The 23,907-nt window shown below is 37.4% G+C and overlaps 3 protein-coding genes and 1 long non-coding RNA gene across 4 annotated transcripts; all 4 read left to right on the top strand.

Moving 5' to 3' along the window:
- The first annotated feature begins 1,746 nt into the window (after positions 1 to 1,746).
- Positions 1,747 to 12,495, top strand: LOC129356574 (gastrula zinc finger protein XlCGF57.1-like). Its single transcript, XM_055026155.1, has 5 exons — positions 1,747 to 1,914; positions 6,571 to 7,627; positions 7,919 to 7,953; positions 8,859 to 9,019; positions 11,169 to 12,495. Exons 1-5 carry the CDS (start codon positions 1,851 to 1,853, stop codon positions 11,820 to 11,822), a joined length of 1,971 nt encoding a protein of 656 aa, XP_054882130.1. The 5' UTR covers positions 1,747 to 1,850; the 3' UTR covers positions 11,823 to 12,495.
- A 3,538-nt stretch (positions 12,496 to 16,033) lies between these two features.
- Positions 16,034 to 17,403, top strand: LOC129356573 (uncharacterized). The gene is made up of 3 exons (XR_008605427.1): positions 16,034 to 16,156; positions 16,236 to 16,383; positions 17,348 to 17,403. It is a non-coding gene; the product is annotated as an uncharacterized LOC129356573 (long non-coding RNA).
- A 457-nt stretch (positions 17,404 to 17,860) lies between these two features.
- LOC129356570 (gastrula zinc finger protein XlCGF8.2DB-like) lies at positions 17,861 to 19,136 on the top strand. Its single transcript, XM_055026152.1, has one exon. The coding sequence runs from the start codon at positions 17,960 to 17,962 to the stop codon at positions 18,659 to 18,661; it is 702 nt and encodes a 233-aa protein (XP_054882127.1). The 5' UTR covers positions 17,861 to 17,959; the 3' UTR covers positions 18,662 to 19,136.
- A 3,483-nt stretch (positions 19,137 to 22,619) lies between these two features.
- LOC129356571 (gastrula zinc finger protein XlCGF26.1-like) lies at positions 22,620 to 23,674 on the top strand (the record flags this gene model as incomplete). The annotated part of the gene is given in 4 exon segments (XM_055026154.1): positions 22,620 to 22,729; positions 22,731 to 22,893; positions 22,964 to 23,176; positions 23,257 to 23,674. Coding segments are annotated over 4 exon segments (783 nt in total), but the record flags the coding sequence as incomplete, so codon positions are not given.
- Between the last annotated feature and the right edge of the window lie 233 nt (positions 23,675 to 23,907).

Below are 23,907 nucleotides of genomic sequence, written 5' to 3'. Positions count from 1 at the left end.
TGAGATAGGTTTCGTTTTGACCTCTCTGCAGCAGTTGTAACAGACTGATGAGTGGATAAATGTCTCACCACAAGTACCAAAGCAAGGCGCCAGAGTTTAACAGATAACAGATCGTTTAGGTAAAAACAGTAAGATGGAATAAGACCTGAGGTCTAACAAATTTCTCCATTGAATGTTAGAAACTGAGAGTACGTACAAGGTCTGACAATGTTTTTGGTGTGCAAAATTGTTCCATTATCATCTTGATTTTGGAAACTCCCATATTTTGAACAAGAGGATGTTTATCATCTAAATAATTAACCGACCTTCAGTAAGGAAGAGGTGTCATCCTGTCCACCCTGTGGCTACGCCAATGTGTATAAAACCTGGTCAACTGGATCTGGGCCAGGGAGTGACCACATTGTGTAGAGAGTCCTATATTGTAAGAGCTTGCAGCTCCAAGTCAGAACTCATTGCAGGTTCAGATGCTGTGCTGTGGTTGCTGTGTGTTCTCTGTTTGCAAACGACAGAAATAAAGAATTTTGCGATTTTCCAGAGTCTCAAGCCTGATCTGTTCCACACAGATTAGATTTTTCTTTCCACTGCAGCATTACAACTGTACTGGGTGTAGCCACTGTGGTTCCTGTAACTGATGGATTGCCAGTTCAAAGTCCCCACATCCATCTCAGTTGTTGAGTCCTTGAGCAAGGCACCAAACCTGCCTTACCTGCTGTTAGTCAGAAGTCAGATGGCAGCGATTGTGCAGCAGCTTCTCTCAATCTTCCCTCGAGTAGCTGTGGCTACAATGTAGCTTTAACATGTAAAGCACTTTGGCATCCTCTGCTCTAGATAAATCACTATACATACATTTACCACTTGTTTTTTTTTCTTTTTCTGTTTTTTATTAAACTGGTCCTGTTTGGCAGTGTGGCATTCAGCATGTAGAGTACCAAGGTTAAGCCCTAAATACCTTCATAAGTGAACTTTTACATTTGCACAGATTCCAAAGCAGTAATAGAAAATATTCAGGGAGAAAGAAATAAAGGAAAGATCTAGTACTTGAAATTCAACATAGCTTATTTAGATTATATAGAGGTGGCATTGATATTTGGTTCTGTTGGGTGTCAGCACATGAAGGTGTAAAAGGCAATGAAAAGGCAGATAAATTAGCAAAAAGGGCTTTAGATCAGGCAATAAGAATTAAAATACCTATTTGGAAAGGGGAAGGAAAATCAATTATTAAGAATAAGACATTGATATATGGTTAAAAAAAAGGTGGAATGAAGATAAAAAAGGAAGGAAATTATATAAAATAAAGAAGTCAATATTTAGTAGAAATATTAAAGTGAGAAATAGAAAGGAAGAAATAATAATGATTAGATTAAGAGTAGGGCATACATATTTAAATGATACTTTATATCAATAGGGTAGAAAAATAATGATATGTGTGAAGAATGTGGAGAGAAAGAAAATGTAGAACATGTATTGATGAACTGTAAAACATGAAAGTGAAAGTGAGAAATTGAGAAGAATAGTTGGAAGGTCAGATCAAGAATAGAGTTTGAAAGAAATACTGGGAAATGATTGGAATAAAATGGATATTTGCATATTAAGGAAAGCATTATTTATTTATCTACAAAATTAAAAAATAGAATCTGACTGATGTAAAATACCTTTGATACACACTCGTGTACAGTAGGTGGCGGTATGCACCTTAAAGTTTCTTGCGATCCCCCAAAATAGAAAAGAAGAAGAAGAAACAGAAGATGGCGCCTGGTCTGTTTCGTTGATTGTTCGAGAGTTTTAGTGAATACAAGTTTGAAGAAACATTGACAGAGTTTAAAGAAATCATCGTCCAGTCGGAGGAAGAGATGGATGATCAGCGCAGACTGCTTGATTTCTCCCGGACTCCCCAGATCATCTTACACCGAATAGGTAGGAAACAGCAGCGTTTGGATGCAGGTTAAGGTCTAAATGTCTGCACCTTTCTGCATGAGGATCATTTTAGTAAACGCTCTTTTCCCGGATAAATGTTTTGTTAGCAGGTAAATGAACGCAGACATCACAATGAGAATGGCTGATTTATGGAGAGAAAATGGAGTTTCTCACAATCTGAGCTTTGTGCTGCGTCAGTGTTTCGTTGTGTAGTGGAAGTAGTGTCAGTAGTCAGTTAAAACGTTGTAGCTCTGGAAGAAGGGACTTTGTAACGGCAGCCCCAAAACAAATACACACATCATGTGCAAATAAAGTTGCCGAAAGTGACGAAGAGTCTGTTTCGTGAGTGCAACACTATTTGTGTGTTTGGTTTCCATCCATCCGTTTTCTAACTCGCTTATCGCGAGAGTTGCTGATGCATCTTGTTGAACTTGGAGGAATAAAATTTACTTGGCTCGTTAATTTTCCTCTAGTCTCCCAGATCCAGGAACTCCGCATGCACAGTGGAAAGCACTGAGAACAACCATTCAACATCAAACTTCAGACATATCTAGAGATTTATTCAGTGAATTCAATGCATATAGAATGTTACATCAGCATTACACTCAGATTATCAAGAAGTCCAAACACATAACAAAACATACAATTACCTGCAACAAGTTGGAAAGGAAAACACAATAGGAGACACAAAAATGCATTCTTGGGAATTGCTCTCACGCTGCAAACAAATAATTTTTTTTTTTTTGCTGCAAAACAGACATTTTATAAGGAGGTGTATTCCCTTAATTTAAAAATATGCATTTGAAGTTGTGTCCTCCCCTTGTAGGACTGTTTAAAGTTAATTTTATTACCTTCTTTGAGACCTGTTCAAACCCAAAAGCAAATATATGGAGAGAACAAAGGTCATTCTCAAACAGGGTCTTCCCGTACCAGTCTCCTCCTTTAAACATTCCAGACCAAAATTTATGCTTCAGCAAGACCTCAGAAACTGATTCCTGTTATAAACACACTGACACAGAAATCTGGTGTCAGCTGATAACTGTGAGTTTGGATCTAAACGTTGCAGGATTATCTTCTTTTAGAAAAAACTCTTTTAGAATACCTGAAATATTTTACTTCTAAAACTTTTAGTTTCCTAATCATGTTCTATTTTAGTAATCTAAGATGCATGCAAATTAATATGGATAAATACTCACTAGTTCAGAACATGCTGTTAATACTTAAAAGAAATATCTTAATACATTTGATCATAGTTCTAGAAGAATTGTTTTCTAAAGGTTTTAGTGTTTTACTGAACTCCTAAACAAACACCAAAGAATTTGACTCATCTTGTGAACAGGCAGACCCCCTCAACATCTGCTTTCTATCCGCTGGTACAACACTCCCTTTCTGAAGGCCCTCTTTAGTGATTTATCTAAGTTCAGAAAGTCAGCAGTTGTTTTAGTTTGAATCTTTATCCAAATCTACCTAACTTAAAATCTACTAAAAATATTCATGCTACATCTAATATTTCATATGCACAAAGGTTAACGTTAACGTCGCTGGGCGCCATCTTGTATGGCCACATACCAAAACAAACCTTTTCTGATGGTTTGTTTCTCAAGGACTCCCCAGATCATCTTACACCGAATAGGTAGGAAACAGCAGCGTTTGGATGCAGGTTAAGGTCTAAATGTCTGCACCTTTCTGCATGAGGATCATTTTAGTAAACGCTCTTTTCCCGGATAAATGTTTTGTTAGCAGGTAAATGAACGCAGACATCACAATGAGAATGGCTGATTTATGGAGAGAAATTTACCTTTTTTTCTGGCTCTTCCTCCTTTAACTACACGAAGCTTAAGTTGGTTTCCTATTTGGGAAATTGCTAAAGGGCGATTCCACCTAATTTTTCACTACCTTCCGCATCTTTAATCGATTCTAATTTGAATGCTACAAAACCTAGAACCTAGACCAGGGCCGTGCAGAGACCACTAAAGGGGCAGGTGCTCAAAAAAAAAAAGGGCACATCTAATCGCATTTTAGGACAGAATATTATCAAAGTCACACAGCTTTCAGAGTTTAACTAACAATGATAAATTACAAAATTGTGAGACATACAATCAAACAACATCGTCTTGGGTTGCTGTACTTGCAGTGGAGATGAAGACGGTCCATTCAGAAAAACAGAGCTGCATCAAACTTTAACGTGGAACTGCAGAAAAAAACAAAAGCATTAATTAATGCATGTCATTATGAGAAAATACTACTCTTAACATAATAAAAGCATAATAGCTGCCTTGTAATATTAAAAATGTGTTCACTACCAAAAACTGCAGGTTGATGATGGTCAGAACCTTTACTTTTTTTGTTCTTACCTGTGGTACTGGTTCTGACCCAGATGGTCAACTATCAATTACCTTTCGCTGCTTCTAGCAGATCCTTTCTTTTTTGTTTCTGATGTTTCTCTTTACCTGTCATCTTTGAACTGAAACAAGCAAAACATAAAGAATTATAATCAGAACACTATAGTAAACCACACTACCAATTCTTTACCCTTGTGTTTAAACCAATATGTTTTTCAGTCCATAATATAACAATATTAATTCCAGAGAAAATGAGACCTCTCCTATGGAGTTCAATTTGTTTCACAATTATTCAATTAAAATATTAACCTCAATTAAATAATATAAAATTGTGATCAAGACATTTTGAATTGTCACATTTTTTCAACAAAAAATGTTTAGCTTAATTTTTTGTTTAAACTGAAATCACAAATTTTTATCTCATGACTTAAAAACATTATTTGCAAAACAAACTTATTTGCGCATGTCCTAAATCTTTGCTTGCTATTCGAAGTTTTGCTTGCGGTTCTCACATGATGTCCTTGGCAGAGCCTGAAATCAAAACCAAAGATTTCTGATGTGTGCAAATAAAAGTTTATGCTTGTCCCTTCATTAATGGCATGCTTTCATTGGACAGAAGCAGTTTGATTATTACATACATTATATCTATCATGCTAGTTCAGGATGAGTTATTTTTAATTCTAAATGAATGTCCTTGTTGGTACTATCCTCCTTCAAGATACATTTACCTAACAGTAGAATAAATACAATGTACATCATTCACCAAAGAAAATTAGAAAATCGGACATATATCCATTATGGAGATGATAGGTTTTATATTACCTATTGCATAAGTAATACTGAAGAATGACCGCCATCATTAACAATACAGGGAACCTTTTTAGTTATCTTGCTTTCATAGCAAAGTCATTAGCTAGCAGCTAGCTCATAGCACAACAACAGCGTAATGTCTGTATGATCAAAGTACTGGATCGATAGATAAGAACAGCTTTTTCTCGCCTGGCTGCCTCCTCCTGCTCAGTAGATATTCAGAGAAAGGCGGACTTAGACAGCGCCCCATATTTTCTTCCGCCTGTCTTGTTATATTTCATTTCTGCTTAAACCGCGACTCCGTGCTGAAGGAGAAACGATATAACATTTAACGTTTTCCGTTATCTGACAAGTAGCAAGCCGACTCCAATTTTTTCCCCCAAAATAATTTTTTAATTCACCAAAAACGTTCGCTACGTTGAGCTCCGCAGTTAGTCGCCTCATCTCACCGCGCGAGAGGCAAGTGCGTCGTGCGTCACGGGCAAAAGGTCAGAGGTAACAATGTGACCGGAGGGCTTATTGTGTTGTTTTTCTTGCAAAGTAATAATAATAATAATAATAATAATAATAATTGTAGTACAAGTGTAAGAAAAAAAAAAAAGACCTAAAGGGCACTTGGGGTCATGGAGCAAAGGTGCTCAAGCCTCCTTAGCCCCCCTCTACACATGCCTGACCAAGACTCTTCAAAGCTGGACCAGATTATTCTGATCTAATAGCAGGATATTTAAAACCATGTTTGTGATTTGTAAAACTTTTTCTGATTTGTGAAATTTCACCTTACCGACCCCTGCAGAACATCTTTCCTTCCAACAGCCATCATCATCTATAATAACTCTTTCAAGAATTAATGAGTGACACCAACATTTTATTTCCCATCCATCCATCTTCTGAGCACCCTTCTCCTTATCGGGGTTGGGAGGTGCTGGTGCCTATCTCCAGCTGCGTTCCGGACGAGAGGCTGGGTACACCCTGGACAGGCCGCCAGTCTGTCGCAGCATTTTATTTCCTGTTTGGATTAATGAAGTGGTTTTGAATTAGAATTGAATTTGAAAAAACCTCATGGAACAAGTATGAACAGTAATCGAAACTTTAGGGAAGTTTTACAAATCCTGTAAATGTTTCACAAATCCCAAACATGGAGTAAAATATTCTGCTATTAGAGTAGAATAATCTAGTCCAAGTTTGAAGTGTGTTGTTGTTGTAGGTTTGGAATTAGAGCAGATCTAATATGAGCTGGATCAAAAAAAAGGATAAAAATCGCATTTTATTGAAGTTTCACAAATCAGATCAAAGTTTCACAAATCACAAATATGGTTTTAAATGTTCTGCTATTTGTTTAAAATAATCTAATCCAGGTCTGAAGACTGTAGGTCACAGGTGTCAAACTCCAGTCCTCAAGGGCCGGTGTCCTGCAGGTTTCATTTCTGTCTTAAACGATGAACAATTTCTTCCATTTACTTCAATCAAGTTAACAATTTCTCTTTTCCTCTGTTTTCTTGTCCAGATTTCCTGCAATGTCACATTTATAACCAGAAGGAGTTAGAACCTCTGCAGGTGAAACAGGAACAGGAAGAGCCAGAAGATCATCAGATAAAAGAAGAGCAGAATGATCTACAACATCATGAGATAAAAGAAGAACAGGAGGATCTAGAACATCATCAGATAAAAGAAGAACAGGAGGATCTAGAACACCTGCACATAAAAGTGGAAGAGAAAGAAGTTTACTGCAGTCAGGGTGAAGAACTGATTGAATTAAAACAGGAGACTGATACCTGCATGGTGGTTCCTGTTGATGAGCAAACATACCAAACTGAATCAGAACCAAATGGGAATCAAGACATCTTAGAAAAGCCTGATGAAACTGAGAACCAATATCAAGAAAGAAAAAAATTATTAAGTGTGACTAGTGGAAAGAGGTTTTATCAAAACCAGAATTTAACTCAGCACATGAGGATTCACACTGGTGAAAAGCCTCATTCATGTGTGACCTGTGGAAAAAGTTTTAGTTGTAATCAGAATTTAACTAAGCACATGAAGATTCACACTGGTGGAAAGCCGTTTTCATGCGTGAACTGTGGACAAAGTTTTCGTCACAAAGTTAGCTTGACTCACCACATGATGAATCACACTGGTGAAAAGCCGTTTTCATGTGGGACCTGTGGAAAAAGTTTTTGTCACAAAATTAGTTTAACTCACCACATGATGAATCACACTGGTGAAAAGCCGTTTTCATGTGTGAACTGTGGAAAAAGTTTTAGTCTAAAACAGGTTTTAACTCGGCACATGAGGATTCACACTGGTGAAAAGCCGTTTTCATGTGTGAACTGTGGTAAAAGTTTTAGTCTAAAACAGGTTTTAACTCGGCACATGATGATTCACACTGGTGAAAAGCCGTTTTCATGTGTGAACTGTGGAAAAAGTTTTAGTCAAAAACAGTCATTAACTCAGCACATGAGGATTCACACTGGTGAAAAGCCTTTTTCATGTGGGAACTGTGGAAAAAGTTTTCGTCACAAATTTAGTTTAACTCACCACATGAGGATTCACACTGGTGAAAAGCTGTAGAAGTATTTTCCATACATGTCCTAAGTTGAGGTTGCTATAGAATTGATTTTGTTAAAAACTAGAATGAAAGACTGAAGGGGTTTCATTTCCATAAAGATAAAAATTGTAGTATTTGTTAATTGTGAACATTTGGATCTTCACCTTTGGATACCTGGAGATGTGCATCCATGACACATTTTCTGTCAGAGATGGGTTTTTTTTTTTTGGCATATTCTGTATCCAAAACTGCATGTTATTGTATTAACATGTTTATGTCAAACTGTATGTTGTGTTTGTGCAACGTGAAGATCAAAAGCTCAGCTCAGAGCCCTGAGGAGAGCCAGTACTGATGCTGATAGATGAAGAGACATTGTGGTCCATTGTGACTAATTTCATGCATTAACAGAGTTTGACTGGACATGGACTCCCTTCCAGAACATTCTCACAAGATTGGACTTGAGGGATTGATTTGTATCATTCTGTACAATAGTGAAAGTTTGTGGGGATTATTTTTGTAATTTTTTGAATCAACAATATGATGTACAGAATGGTTGAATGTTTTTAAAAAATCGTACAAATTATATTAACCAGTTTTACCTTAAAATATTTTCAAATGAAAAACAATGCATTAGTACTTTAAATAAAATGCAAGATCCACCACAAACTTATTTTCATTCATGTGATTATTTCCAATTTGCTTTTTTCTCTAGTTTTAGCTTGAATTATTTGCTGTTTTCTGCTGCAGCTTTTAGATTACTCTCTTTTCATGTTGAAACAATTTTTAGGTGTCCTGCAGTTTTTAGATGTGTCACAGGTACAAAACGCTGGAATGAAATGGCTTTATTACTTCCTTGTGTAGATCTGTTCTCCAGAGCCTTGCAAATGACCTAATTATGCTATTTAGGTGTGGTGCAGCAGAGGCAGACCTAAAAGCTGCAGGATGCCAGCCCTCAAGGACTGGAGTTTGACACCCCTGCTGGTTTGAACTCCCCACATGCATCTCAGTTGTTGAGTCCTTGAACAAGGCACCAAACCTGCCTTGCTTGCTGTTAGTCAGAAGTCCGATGGCGCCGATTGTTTAGTAGCTTCTTTTAATCTGCCCTTGGGCACCTGTGGCTACAATGTAGCTAACGACCATCAACATGTGGTGCACTTTGGCATCCTCTGCACTAGATAAATCGCTATACATACATTTAACATTCACTATTCACTTGAATTTTGTGTTTTTGTTCCCTCTACTGGACGCAGGTCACCGGGACCCCACTCTGGAGCAAGGCCTGGAGGGAGTGTACGATGGCGAGCGCCTGGTGGCCGGGCTCTTACCCATGGAGCCCTGCTGGGCTCAGTCTGAAGAGGAGACATGGGTCCCCCCTCCCATGGGCCGACCACCTGTGAGAGGGGCCAGTGGGGTAGGGTGCAATGTGTGATGGGTGGCAGCTGAGGGAGGTGGGCCGTGGCAGTGCCATCCTCAGTTGCAGAAGCTGGCTCTTGGGACGTGGAATGTTACCTCTTTGGTGGGGAACGAGCTGGAGCTAATGTGTCAGGTTGAGAGGTTCTGGCTAGAAATTGTCTGTCTCACCTCGATGTGTGGTTCCTGTTCTGGAACCAGGCTCCTTGAGAGGGGCTAGACATACTTACACTATGGAGTTGCCCATGATGAGATGTGTCAGGTTGCAATAGTAATTGCAAAAATGCAATACACTTATCAAAACTACAACCTGATGTTATGCACTGATTTCACATTTTCACTGATGTACAATGAAAAATACATTTTAAAACTTTGTAAAATCATACATTTATTTTTCTTGATTTTAGAAAGTTTGGTTGATTATTATTGTCTTCAATAATTTAGTGTTTCTTTTGTCTTAGTTGTATTTTTCTCTTTCTGCTGCAGCTTCTTCTATTACCTGAAAAATAGTTTAGGTTCTGCAAAGAGAACTGGCACTTTATGAGAAATCTGTAGATGTGATGATCGTTGGATCCACAAGGTGGCGGTAATGCGATGACATGAATGAACGACAGTCATAAAACCCCGAAGAAGAAGAAGAAGAAGATGGCGCTAGGTCTGTTTTGTTGAATGTTTCTCTAATAAATATCTCCAGTCCAGCTTAAACCAGTGAATCAGCGAGCAGTGAACTGCAGAAACATTGACAGAGTTTAAAGAAATCATCGTCCAGTCGGAGGAAGAGATGGATGATCAGCGCAGACTGCTTGATTTCTCCCGGACTCCCCAGATCATCTTACACCGAATAGGTAGGAAACAGCAGCGTTTGGATGCAGGTTAAGGTCTAAATGTCTGCACCTTTCTGCATGAGGATCATTTTAGTAAACGCTCTTTTCCCGGATAAATGTTTTGTTAGCAGGTAAATGAACGCAGACATCACAATGAGAATGGCTGATTTATGCACATGTTTTACTTGTTTACTCATTGTAAGGCTTCGTGTTGTTTTCACGTTGCCTATTTTACATATATTGTCCACTTGATGTCACAGTGGAGCATATGAAGCACCGCGGTGCATCGGCTCATGAGTCCATGATGGGATGGAGTTCCTCAGAGCTTCATGAAGCTTCATCTCACCATCACTACTTTTCATTGTTTCGTCTCCTGCTCTGGTCAAAACCCACAAGCCCAACCAGTGCATGCTGGTCCTTTACCAGTCCCCATACTTACAGGAAATGGACCCACAGTTCTTCCTGTCTAACTTAGAAAAGCAAATGACAAAGAAACAAAAAACTAAACGAATATCAACCTATAAATAAACTCTGTAAATAAACCCCCAAAATATAAAGTGAACTAAAATCTAATTTTAAAACACTTAAAAGTAATGAAAATAAATAATTCCTCCAAAATAAAGCGATATCTTGAAATAATAAAATGTACTCATTAATATTAACAGCAATGATTTTATAATGCATAAAAAATATTTTTTTTAAATCTGTTCATTTGAGAATTCTACAAATGTCGGGTGGATTTGTCGACTGAACTGTATCTCTGTCTACACTCTAGAATATTTAGGTGTTTTTTTTCCATTTGTGTCTTAAACTTTGAACAATTTCTCCTATTTAATTCAGTAAAGTTAACAATTACTCTTTTCCTCCGGTTTCTTCTCCAGATTCCTTGCAATGTAACGTTTATAACCAGGAGAGGAGATCCACTCTGGACCAGGAGGAGTTAGAACCTCTGCAGGTGAAACAAGAACAGGAAGAGCCAGAAGTTCATCAGATAAAAGAAGAACAGAAGGATCTAGAACACCTGCAGATAAAAGAGGAAGAGAAAGAAGTTTACTGCAGTCAGGGTGAAAAACTGATTGAATTAAAACAGGAGACTGATATCTGCATGGTGGTTCCTGTTGATGAGCAAACATACCAAACTGAATCAGAACCACATGGGAACCAAGACATCTTCCAGGAGCCTGATGAAACTGAGAACCAAAATCAGAAAAGAAGAAAATCTTTCTCATGTGTCATTTGTAAAAAGCGTTTGACTTTCAAATCTGTGTTTGATGCTCACATGAGAACTCACACGGGTGAAAAGCCATTTCATGTGTGAACTGTGGGAAAAGTTTTAGTCAAAAACAGGATTTAACTCGGCACATGATGATTCACACTGGTGAAAAGCCGTTTTCATGTGTGAACTGTGGACAAAGTTTTCGTCACAAAGTTAGCCTGACTCACCACATGATGAATCACACGGGTGAAAAGCCGTTTTCATGTGGGACCTGTGGAAAAAGCTTTAGTTATAAACAGAATTTAACTCACCATATGATGATACACACTGGTGAAAAGCCGTTTTCATGTGGGACCTGTGGAAAAAGTTTTCGTCACAAAATTAGTTTAACTCACCACATGATGATTCACACTGGTGAAAAGCCGTTTTCATGTGTGAACTGTGGAAAAAGTTTTAGTCTAAAACAGGTTTTAACTCAGCACATGAGGATTCACACTGGTGAAAAGCCGTTTTCATGTGTGAACTGTGGAAAAAGTTTTATTCAAAAGCAGAATTTAACTCATCACATGATGATTCACACTGGTGAAAAGCCGTTTTCATGTGTGAACTGTGGAAAAAGTTTTAGTCATAAACAGAATTTAACTCAGCACCTGATGATTCATTCCGGTGAAAAGCCGTTCTCATGTGTGAACTGTGGAAAAGCTTTTCGTCACAAAGTTAATTTAACTAACCACATGATGATTCACACTGGAGATAAGCCATAGAAGTATTTTCCATAAAATACTTGAGGATACTGTATCCTCAACTACAGTGTATGTTGAGGATACTGTATCCTCAACTACAGTGTATGTTGAGGATACACTGTAGAATAGATCTGGTTAAAAACTAGAATGAAAGACTGGAGGGGGTTGATGCCTATAAAGCTGAAATTTGTTGTATTTGTTAAATGTGATCTTCATGTTTGATTTGTATTATTCTGTACAATAGAGAGTTAACGAGGTTTACTTTTGTAGTTTTTAAATCAAAAATAGAATTGATATCATGGTTAAATGTCTTTAAAAAATAAAAAATTGTCATAATTTTATCTATAAAGTAAAATGAGAATGAAACTGATTTCATTTTTTTCTAATTATTTCAACCAGTTTTTACCTAAGTGAAATGTATTCAAATGAAAAATTTTTTTTTTACTTTCAACAAAATGCAAGATTCACCATAAAGTCATTCTTATGCATTGATTGCACAAAGCACATGTGATTATTTTCAGTTATTTGCTTTTTTCTAGTTTTAGATTGACAAGACAAAGCAACTTTATTTATATAGCACCTTCCAGGCAAAGACAATTCAAAGTGCTTTTACAAGAGAGTTAAAAACATACATTAGCTGTAATTATTTGCTCTTTTCTGCTGCAGCTGTTAGATTATTGTCTCTTTATGTTTATGTGCATTTATATGTATTTTAGTAAGAAATAAAAGTGTAACATTTCATTTAAGATTAAAAGTTTTGAGTTTTCCTGTAGTGTATGTTCTGCCTTATATTGAACCCAGTAGATGGCGGCATTCCACCAGTACTGGGTGTAGTCACTGTGGTTCCTGTAACTGATGGGTTGCCGGTTCAAACTCCCCACATCCGGCTCAGTTGTTGAGTCCTTGAGCGAGGCATCAATCCTGCCTTGCCTGAAGTCCAATAGCACCAATTGTGTAGCAGCTTCTATCAGTCTGTCCTCGGGTAGCTGTGGCTACAATGTAGCTTACCATCATCCACATGTAAAACACATTGGCATCCTCTGCTCTAGATAAATCACTATACATACATTTAACTTGCATTTTGTCCTTTTGTTCTGTTTCATTTAACTGGTCTTGTCTGGAAGTGTGGCATTCAGCTTTGTCGAGTACAGAGGTGAAGCCCTAAAGACTTGCATAGGTGAACCATTACAGCTCCTGTCTGATATTTACATGAAACTTTATTAGAAACAGCTTTGGATTTATTTTATTAAATTGTAATGAGGGAGAAAAAAGCGGGTGAGAAAAGGTGAAAAAAAAAAAAGTTTTATTAGGGGCACCCTCCTCTCACCCAACTTGATATACAGGTGATCACAGAGAGGGGGAGCCAGAGACCTAACCTGACAGGCAAATTCACATGTTCCCATTCTGATGTGAACACCCAGACATTCAGACCCAATCATCCAATGTCAAAATAAACTAAACAACAATGGACTCCATACACCCACTTCCATTCCTCATACAAAGAGCTCCAACAACCAACTAGAAGCAACTGCAAGAATTGAGATGACTGTTTCTGTATTGGAATCTAATCATCACTCAGTTATTTTCATTATTTTCTCTGTTTCCGATTCAAGATAGAAATCCTGAATCAGAGAGAATGTCAGACTACTTCGAAGTTGATGTAAAAATAATGTTAATCCACCACTATGCTCAGCTGCAAACAACAAATCCCAGCTACAGCATAGAGCAGCTAATCCATGTAGCAGCCATGTACCTGACGTAAAAACGTTTAGCTAGACAATGTCAAACATTGAGAAGTTTTAATTATTATTATCAAACACGGCCTTCTGAAGCCAAAATACCTCAGAAAAATACAGAGCCAACCATGAGAATCGACTCATTTAAATTAAAATCACTTTCACACAAACATAAAGAGCCTAGCATAAATGTTTGACCGTTGAACCGTTCAAGCTAATTTTCTATTAGCATCTTTACTAATCTTTTACATTACATTACATTACCAAGGAACATTAAAACAAACGTTTATCTTGGCTATGTTTCTATTCTTCCTCTTTTTTTTTCTCCCTCCCTGAAGCATATGTCCTTTTTTAAGACGTTGTTTTGTTAATTTATCTTCTGACTGGAGCTTTTGACATTTGGATGCAGCTCATGTTACCGGTGAACCATGGGTACCAACTGCGGCCACGAGGGGGCCTCCAAGAGCAATTTAGTTTATTTTTATCCATAAAATAATTATTTCTACAGATGGATTTGATGAATGATTTCTATTTGATGGATATATTATCAAATATATCCATCCATCCATTTTCTGATCACCCTTCTCCCAAACGGGGTCGGGAGGTGCTGGTGCCTACCTCCAGCTGCGTTCCGGACGAGAGGCGGAGTTCACCATGGACAGGTCGCCAGTCTGTCGCAGGGCAACACAGAGAGACAAACAGGACAAACAACCATGGACACACACACTCACTAGGGAGAATTTGGCAAGGCCAATTAACCTGACAGTCATGTTTTTGGACTGTGGGACGAAGCCGGAGAACCCGGAGAGAACCCACGCACGCACGGAGAACATGCAAACTCCGTGCAGAAAGACCCGGGGCAAGGAATCGAATTGCTGCAAGGCAACAGCGCTACCCACTGCGCCACTGTGCAGCCCTTATCAAATATATATTATTGTAAAAACAAATCAATTCATAATGAAATGTTGTGATTTTGATGTGAGATTCTCAAAGAGCAAAGCAATAAGAAGGAGGAACCAGAACATTTAAAATAAAACTGGAGCAAGAGGAACCAGAACATCAACAGTTCAGATAGGAAGAGAATCAACTCTGCATCAGTGAGGATGAAGAGCATCTTATGTTGAAATATGAAAATTGGAGACATTTTGGTGACTCCTTCCAATGAGCAAAGAATCAATAGTGAAACAGAACTAAACAGGAACCAACTCGCCTCATGCTTCTCCTGAAGATGAGAACCAGGATCAAGAAGGAAACCATTCAGGAAACCCAGGAGAAAAGAGAGACAAAGAGCACAAACAAAACAAAAGATATCAGAAAAGCAAACAACAAAAAGGAACTACTGAAGGTCCAAAACAAAAAAGGCAGAACATTTCACCTCAACCAAAATTTATATTCTTGTAAATTTTGTGATGAAGCCTTTTCTCGAAACGACTCGTTGACATGAGGATTTACATGCATGACTTGTAGAAAAAGTTTCCCAATGAAATGTCATTTGCATGTCACGTGAGGATTCACACAAGTGAGAAGCCTGTCACATGCATGAGTTGCAGAAAATGTTTCACCCATAGAGAAAGTTTCTCTATTCACATGAGAGCTCATAGATGAAGTAAATCAATGACAGAGATGTGTGACGCTGGTAAATAAGTTTAAAGAAAATTGTTGGTGTGTGGAAATGTAATTGGTTCTTGAAGTATCGTTTTGAAAATGTGTGTGTGTATTCTCCTACTTTTTTATTTCTTCTTATGATTCATTGGTATATCTGTTTGGTCATTTGTTCCTGACGTAAATATTTGAATCAAATGTTTATTCAGATACAAATGTGTGTCATTGGAACCTATGCAAAACTTGGACTGTATGTGTGTGAATTGTATTTCTATCCCTATTCAGAATATAACAGATATATGAATGGTTCTGATCAACATAGTGTTAAAAGAAAAACAATGCAGTTTGAAGTGCTTTATGTGATTAAAAACACAATAATTGAGAAAACCAGCAGACATTATATTTTGTCATTATTATACATCAAAATGTTGGTTAATACTCCCTTTGTGGTGCGTCAAGCAAGAAACAGTAGTGGGTTTCTTGGGAAGCTGCTCATTTATTGGTGTGATAACAAACAAACACCTTGAACTCCATTGATTCTAATAAAGCTCTTCATGCCGAACAAACATGTGCCCCCTGCTGGTGTGGCGATGCTAGTGCAACAAGCTGAATGCTGCTTCTCCCTGTTTGATTGTGGTTCTTGGGATGCAGAGCAGAACCAGAATACCCGAGTGATCGGAAAGGTTGATACAACAACAGCAGATCTTTAATGTATTGTGGTGTTAAGAGGTTCAGTGATTTATAAACTAAAAGTATTTTAAAATCTATTCTCTGAGCTACAGGGACCCAGTGTAGGGACTTTAGAAAATTGACTACGTTTCCTTTCTACAATAACTTCAACACTCCTTTATATTGATGTGCCGATGTGTTTTTACTGATATTGTCGGTTTCACATTCAAAGGAAATTAGGAAATTCAAAGCGGAACTAAAAGTCGGTTTCGTGTTTCTTCAGTGGAGCCTTCGTGAAACACACAGGAAACGAAAACAAAGCACAGATAGCTGTTAGCTTTTCTTCAGGTAAATTGTAGCTTGAGGACGGGTTTGCTGTATTTGGCAGATATTTGAGTGCTTGCAGTAAACTTTGTCTTCACGTTAGTCCCACAGAGAGTTAATCAGCGAGCAGTGAACTGCAGAAACATTGACAGAGTTTAAAGAAATCATCGTCCAGTCGGAGGAAGAGATGGATGATCAGCGCAGACTGCTTGATTTCTCCCGGACTCCCCAGATCATCTTACACCGAATAGGTAGGAAACAGCAGCGTTTGGATGCAGGTTAAGGTCTAAATGTCTGCACCTTTCTGCATGAGGATCATTTTAGTAAACGCTCTTTTCCCGGATAAATGTTTTGTTAGCAGGTAAATGAACGCAGACATCACAATGAGAACGGCTGATTTATGGAGAGAAAATGACCTTTTTTGTGGTTCTTCCTCCTTTAACTACACGAAGCTGAAGTTGGTTTCCGATTCGGGAAATGGCTAAAGGGCGATTCCACCTAATTTTCACAACCTTCCGCATCTTTAATCGATTCCAATTGAAAACTACAACACCTAGAACTCTTCAAAGCTGGACCAGATTATTCTGATCTAGCAGGATATTTAAAACAATGTTTGTGATTTGTAAATCTTTTTTCTAATTTGTGAAACTTCAACTTACTGACCGCTGCAGAAGATCTTTCCTTCCAACAGCCATCATCATCAACAATAAGTCTTTGAAGAATTAAAGAGTAACACCAACATTTAATTTCCCATTGGGATTAATAAAGTGCTTTTGAATTGGAATTAAATTTGAAAAAAAAACTCATGGAATCCAAACGTTAGTGAACTTTTACAAATCCTGTAAATGTTTCACAAATCCCAAACATGGAGTAAAATATTCTGCTATTAGAGTAGAATAATCTAGTCCAAGTTTGAAGTGTGTTGTTGTTGTAGTTTTGGAATTAGAACAGATCTAATATGAGTTGGATCCAAAAAAAAGGATAAAAATTGCATTTTATAAAAGTTTCACAAATCACAAATATGGTTTTAAATGTTCTGCTATTTGTTTAAAATAATCTAATCCAGGTCTGAAGACTGTAGGTCACAGGTGTCAAACTCCAGTCCTCAAGGGCCGGTGTCCTGCAGGTTTCATTTCTGTCTTAAACGATGAACAATTTCTCCCATTTACTTCAATCAAGTTAACAATTTCTCTTTTCCTCTGTTTTCTTGTCCAGATTTCCTGCAATGTCACATTTATAACCAGAAGGAGTTAGAACCTCTGCAGGTGAAAACAGGAACAGGAAGAGCCAGAAGATCATCAGATAAAAGAAGAGCAGAATGATCTACAACATCATGAGATAAAAGAAGAACAGGAGGATCTAGAACATCATGAGATAAAAGAAGAACAGGAGGATCTACAACACCTGCAGATAAAAGTGGAAGAGAAAGAAGTTTACTGCAGTCAGGGTGAAGAAACAGATTGAATTAAAACAGGAGACTGATACCTGCATGGTGGTTCCTGTTGATGAGCAAACATACCAAACTGAATCAGAACCAAATGGGAACCAAGACATCTTACAGGAGCCTGATGAAACTGAGAACCAATATCAAGAAAGAAAAAAAATATTAAGTGTGACAAGTGGAAAGAGGTTTTATCAAAACCAGAATTTAACTCAGCACATGAGGATTCACACTGGTGAAAAGCCTCATTCATGTGTGACCTGTGGAAAAAGTTTTAGTCAGAAACACGTTTTAACTCGGCACATGATGATTCACACTGGTGAAAAGCCGTTTCTTGTGTGACCTGTGGAAAAAGGTTCAATCGAAAACATAATTTAATTTGTCACATGATAAGTCATACAGGTGAAAAGCCGTTTTCATGTGTGACTTGTGGAAAAGGTTTTACTAGAAAATATGAGTGCACTCAGCACATGATGATTCACACAGGTGAAAAGCCGTTTTCATGTGTGACCTGTGGAAAAAATTTTCGTCACAAAGTTTGCTTAACTCAGCACATAAGGATTCACACTGGTGAAAAGCCATTTTCATGTGTGAACTGTGGAAAAAGTTTTAGTCAAAAACATGTTTTAACTGATCATATGATGATTCACACTGGTGAAAAGCCGTTTTCATGTGTGAACTGTGGAAAAAGTTTTCGTCAAAAATGGGAGTTGACTCAGCACATGAGGATTCACACTGGTGAAAAGCCGTTTTCATGTGTGAACTGTGGAAAAAATTTTCGTCACAAAATTAGTTTAACTCAGCACTTGAGGATTCACACTGGTGAAAAGCCGTTTTCTTGTGTGAACTGTGGAAAACGTTTTTGTCAAAAACAGGAGTTAAGTCAGCACTTGAGGATTCACACTGGTGAAAAGCCATTTTTATGTGTGGACTGTGGGAAAAGTTTTAGTCAGAAAACAAATTTAACTCAGCACATGAGGATTCACACTGGTGAAAAGCCTTTTTCATGTGGGAACTGTGGGAAAAGTTTTCGTCACAAATTTAGTTTAACTCACCACATGAGGATTCACACTGGTGAAAAGCTGTAGAAGTATTTTCCATACATGTCCTAAGTTGAGGTTCACTATAGAATTGATTTTGTTAAAAACTAGAATGAAAGACTGGAGGGGTTTCATGTCTATAAAGATGAAAATTGTAGTATTTGTTAATTGTGAACATTTGGATCTTCACCTTTGGATACCTGGAGATGTGCATCCATGACACATTTTCTGTCAGAGATGTTTTTTTTTTTGGCATATTCTGTATCAAAAACTGCATGTTATTGTATTAACATGTTTATGTCAAACTGTATGTTGTGTTTGTGCAACGTGAAGATCAAAAGCTCAGCTCAGAGCCCTGAGGAGAGCCAGTACTGATGCTGATAGATGAAGAGACATTGTGGTCCATTGTGACTAATTTCATGCATTAACAGAGTTTGACTGGACATGGACTCCCTTCCAGAATATTCTCACAAGATTGGACTTGAGGGATTGATTTGTATCATTCTGTACAATAGTGAAAGTTTGTGGGGATTATTTTTGTAATTTTTAAATCAACAATATGTACAGAATGGTTGAATGTTTTTTAAAAATCTTACAAATTATATTAACCAGTTTTACCTTAATAAAATATTTTCAAATGAAAAACAATGCATTTATACTTTAAATAAAATACAAAATTCACCACAAACTTATTTTCATGCATGTGATTATTTCCTATTAGCTTTTTTCTCTAGTTTTAGCTTGAATTATTTGCTGTTTTCTTGACTTTTATTATTTGCTTTATTATTAGCTGGGGTAAAGTGATTATTGCAGAGGGACTGTTGATTTATCTGACACAGGCTGAGCACAGCAGCTGGTGAAGCACATATAAAGACAAGTTGTCAAGGTTAAAAATATAGATCAATTGCCTACAAATTAAACTATTCCATCCATCCATCCATTCATCCATCCATCCATCCATCCATCCATTCATCCATCCATCCATCCATCCATCCATCCATCCATCCATCCATCCATCCATTCATTCATTCATTCTCTTTACACCCTTAACCCTTGTGGGGTCGGGAGCTGCTGGTGCCTGTCTCCAGCGACATTCCTGGACAGGTGGCCAGTCTGTCGCAGGGCAACACAGACAGACGGGACAAACATTTAGGGAGAATTTTAGAGAAAACAATCAACCTGCCAATCAATTTTTATGACTGGGGGAGGAAGTCGGAGTACCCGGACAGAGCTTTTGAATCCATCAAACTCAATTAGAATTTGACATAAGCTTACATCCTTATTTTTTTATTTTAAAAAAAATATCTAAGTTTCTCTCTAAAACAAAATACATTGTTTCAAATTATATTAACCAGTTTAACATTACCTATGTAAAAGCTTAATGAATAAATAAAAATATACTTTTAATATTCATTATAAACTAATATTCAGACATTGATTTTTCTTGATTTTATAAAGTTTGGTTGATTATTATTGTCTTCAATAATTTAGTGTTTCTTTTGTCTTAGTTGTATTTTTCTCTTTTCTGCTGCAGCTTATTCTGTTACTAGGAAAAGATTTTAGGTTCTGCAAAGAGAACTGGCACTTTATGAGAAATCTGTAGCTGTAATGATCGTAGGATCCACAAGGTGGCGGTAATGCGATGACATGAATGAACGACAGTCATTAAACTCCGAAGAAGAAGAAGACAAAGGACGACACGTGGTCTGTTTTGTTGAATGTTTGAATGTTTCTCTAATAAATATCTCCAGTCCAGCTTAAACCAGTGAATCAGCGAGCAGTGAACTGCAGAAACATTGACAGAGTTTAAAGAAATCATCGTCCAGTCGGAGGAAGAGATGGATGATCAGCGCAGACTGCTTGATTTCTCCCGGACTCCCCAGATCATCTTACACCAAATAGGTAGGAAACAGCAGCGTTTGGATGCAGGTTAAGGTCTAAATGTCTGCACCTTCCTGCATGAGGATCATTTTAGTAAACGCTCTTTTCCCGGATAAATGTTTTGTTAGCAGGTAAATGAACGCAGACATCACAATGAGAATGGCTGATTTATGGAAAGAAAATGACCTTTTTATGGCTCTTCCTCCTTTAACTACTGAGTCTTTCTTTTGAAAACGGGAGAAATGTGAACAATGCAGCGCGAGGTTAGTAAAGAAAGCAGCATAAACTAATAATAGCGGTGTTAGAAGCTGTAAAATGTAATAATTTGTAATAAATAAATTGTCAAACCCAACATCCTATAAAAGTTCAATCAACAACCTGCACTGAGGTGATGCTTCATACGTAGATAAAAGAAGTTCAATGTCCAAAAAACTTTAAGATTCCTTTTATAGTTTATTTCTCCAGTTTAACAAGCAAATAATAAAAATAAACTTTTCATTAGTGATGTGGCGAGTAATTCAGGAGGATTTTAATGAAGCACATAAAACAGAGAACTCACCTAAACCAGAATACAGTTAAAGTTTTTATTTTTAGTAATAAATCGTTACCTCTGGTGAAACAGCGAATAACAAGCCAATCACAACTCTGTTTTCTATTTGTTTCTAGTTTCCTTTTTGATGCAGCCATTGTTTCATACAAACAGATTAATCAGAATCACAAACATCTTTTACTTGTTTATTCATTGTAAGGCTTCGTGTTGTTTTCACGTTGCCTATTTTACATATATTGTCCACTTGATGTCACAGTGGAGCATATGAAGCACCGCGGTGCATCGGCTCATGAGTCCATGATGGGATGGAGTTCCTCAGAGCTTCATGAAGCTTCATCTCACCATCACTACTTTTCATTGTTTCCTCTCCTGCTCTGGTCAAAACCCACAGGCCCAACCAGTGCATGCTGGTCCTATACCAGTCCCTATACTTACAGGAAATGGACCCACAGTTCTTCCTGTCTAACTTAGAAAAGCAAATGACAAAGGAACAAAAACTAAACGCATATCAACCTACAAATAAACTCTGTAAATAAACCCCCAAAATATAAAGTGAACTAAAATCAAATTGTAAGAAAATAAATGATACCTCCAAATTAAGTAATATCTTTAAATAATACAATTTACTCGACTATAATTTTAGAATAAATAAAAAATATTTTTTTAATAGATGTTTATTTGATAATTCTATAATTGTCAACTGTCTTTCTGCGCTCTTGCATTTTTAGTTGTGTGTGTGTTTTTTTTTTATACTTCCGTCTTAAACAATGAATAATTTCTCCTATATACTTCAATAAAGTTAACAATTATTTTCCTCTGTTTTCTTTTCCAGATTCCCTGCAGTGTAACGTTTATAACCAGGAGAGGAGATTCACTCTGGACCAGGATGAGTTTGAACCTCTGCAGGTGAAACAAGAACAGGAAGAGCCAGAAGATCATCAGATAAAAGAAGAACAGAAGGATCTAGAACACCTGCAGATAAAAGAGGAAGAGAAAGAAGTTTACTGCAGTCAGGGTGAAGAGCTGATTGAATTAAAACAGGAGACTGATACCTGCATGGTGGTTCCTGTTGATAAGCAAACATACCAAACTGAATCAGAACCAAATGGGAACCAAGACATGTTAACAAATCCTGATGAAACTGAGAACCAACATCAGGACAGAAGAAAACCTTTGTCAGGTGTCATCTGTAAAAAACAATTGACTGCCAAATATGCTGTCAGTGATCATATCAGAATTCATGAGAGTGAAAAGCCGTTTTCATGTGTGACATGTGGAAAAAGCTTTAGTTATAAAACAGCTTTTAACTCGGCACATGATGATTCACACTGGTGAAAAGCCGTTTCATGTGGAAACTGTGGAAAAAGTTTTCGTCAAAAACAGCATTTAACTCAGCACATGATGATTCACACTGGTGAAAAGCCGTTTTCATGTGGGAACTGTGGAAAAAGTTTCGGTCGAAAAGAGTATTTAACTCAGCACATGATGATTCACACTGGCGAAAAGCCGTTTTCATGTGTGGACTGTGGAAAAAGTTTTAGTCATAAACTGTGTTTAACTCGGCACATGAGGATTCACACTGGTGAAAAGCCGTTTTGTGTGACATGTGGAAAAAGTTTTAGTCATAAACTGTGTTTAACTCGGCACATGAGGATTCACACTGGTGAAAAGCCGTTTTCATGTGAACTGTGGAAAAAGTTTTAGTCAAAAACAGCATTTAACTCAGCACATGAGGATTCACACTGGTGAAAAGCCGTTTTCATGTGTGAACTGTGGAAAAAGTTTTAGTGAAAAACAGAGTTTAACTAAGCACATGAGGATTCACACTGGTGAAAAGCCGTTTTCATGTGTGAACTGTGGAAAAAGTTTTAGTCATAAACTTTGTTTAACTCTGCACATTAGGATTCACTGGTGAAAAGCCGTTTTCATGTGTGAACTGTGGAAAATGTTTTAGTCAAAAACAGGCATTAACTCTGCACATGAGGATTCACACTGGTGATAAGCCGTTTTCATGTGTGAACTGTGGAAAATGTTTTAGTCAAAAACAGGCATTAACTCTGCACATGAGGATTCACACTGGTGATAAGCCGTTTTCATGTGTGAACTGTGGAAAATGTTTTAGTCAAAAACAGGCATTAACTCTGCATGAGGATTCACTGGTGAAAAGCCGTTTTCATGTGGGAACTGTGGAAAAAGTTTTAGTGAAAAACAGAGTTTAACTAAACACATGAGGATTCACACTGGTGAAAAGCCGTTTTCATGTGTGAACTGTGGAAAAAGTTTTAGTGAAAAACAGAGTTTAACTCAGCACATGAGGATTTACACTGGTGAAAAACCATTTTCATGTGTGAACTGTGGAAAAAGTTTTAGTCAGAAAACAAATTTAACTCGGCACATGAGGATTCACACTGGTGAAAAGCCGTTTTCATGTGTGAACTGTGGAAAAAGTTTTAGTCAAAAACAGCATTTAACTCGGCACATGAGGATTCACACTGGTGAAAAGCTGTAGAAGTATTTTCCATACTTGTTCTATGTTGAGGTTCACTATAGGATTAATTTAGTTAACTACTAGAATTAAGGACTGGAGGGGTTTCATGTCTATAAAGCTGAAAATTGTTGTATTTGTTAAATGTGATCATGGACGTTGTGCAACCATCAAACAATAATGATATAACAAGTACGATATAACAATATGTTATTGTACTTATATACTGTTTTATCAGACTGTATGTTGTGTTTGTACAACGTGAAGAGCAGAGGGCTCAGCTCAGAGCCCTGAGGAGAGCCAGTACTGATGCTGATAGATGAAGGACATTGTGGTCCATTGACTAATTTCATGCATTAACAGAGTTTGACTGGACAT

The sequence above is a fragment of the Poeciliopsis prolifica genome, unplaced genomic scaffold, assembly GCF_027474105.1.
Source record: "Poeciliopsis prolifica strain line A6 unplaced genomic scaffold, Auburn_PproV2 SCAFFOLD179, whole genome shotgun sequence".
Taxonomy (NCBI): Eukaryota; Metazoa; Chordata; class Actinopteri; order Cyprinodontiformes; family Poeciliidae; genus Poeciliopsis; species Poeciliopsis prolifica.
The sequence above is the reverse complement of the archived record's forward strand: the minus strand, read 5'-3'. Positions and strand labels throughout refer to the sequence as shown.

What these genes read in the sequence shown, in the direction of transcription:
- LOC129356574 (XM_055026155.1), top strand. Translation starts at nt 1,851, where the DNA reads ATGGATGATCAGCGCAGACTGCTTGATTTCTCCCGGACTCCCCAGATC. An exon ending in CAGAGCCCTGAGGAGAGCCA is followed by an intron (nt 7,954 to 8,858) that starts GTACTGATGCTG and finishes TACTGGACGCAG; the next exon opens with GTCACCGGGACCCCACTCTG. An exon ending in CTGTGAGAGGGGCCAGTGGG is followed by an intron (nt 9,020 to 11,168) that starts GTAGGGTGCAAT and finishes GTGAACTGTGGG; the next exon opens with AAAAGTTTTAGTCAAAAACA.
- LOC129356570 (XM_055026152.1), top strand. Translation starts at nt 17,960, where the DNA reads ATGATAAGTCATACAGGTGAAAAGCCGTTTTCATGTGTGACTTGTGGA.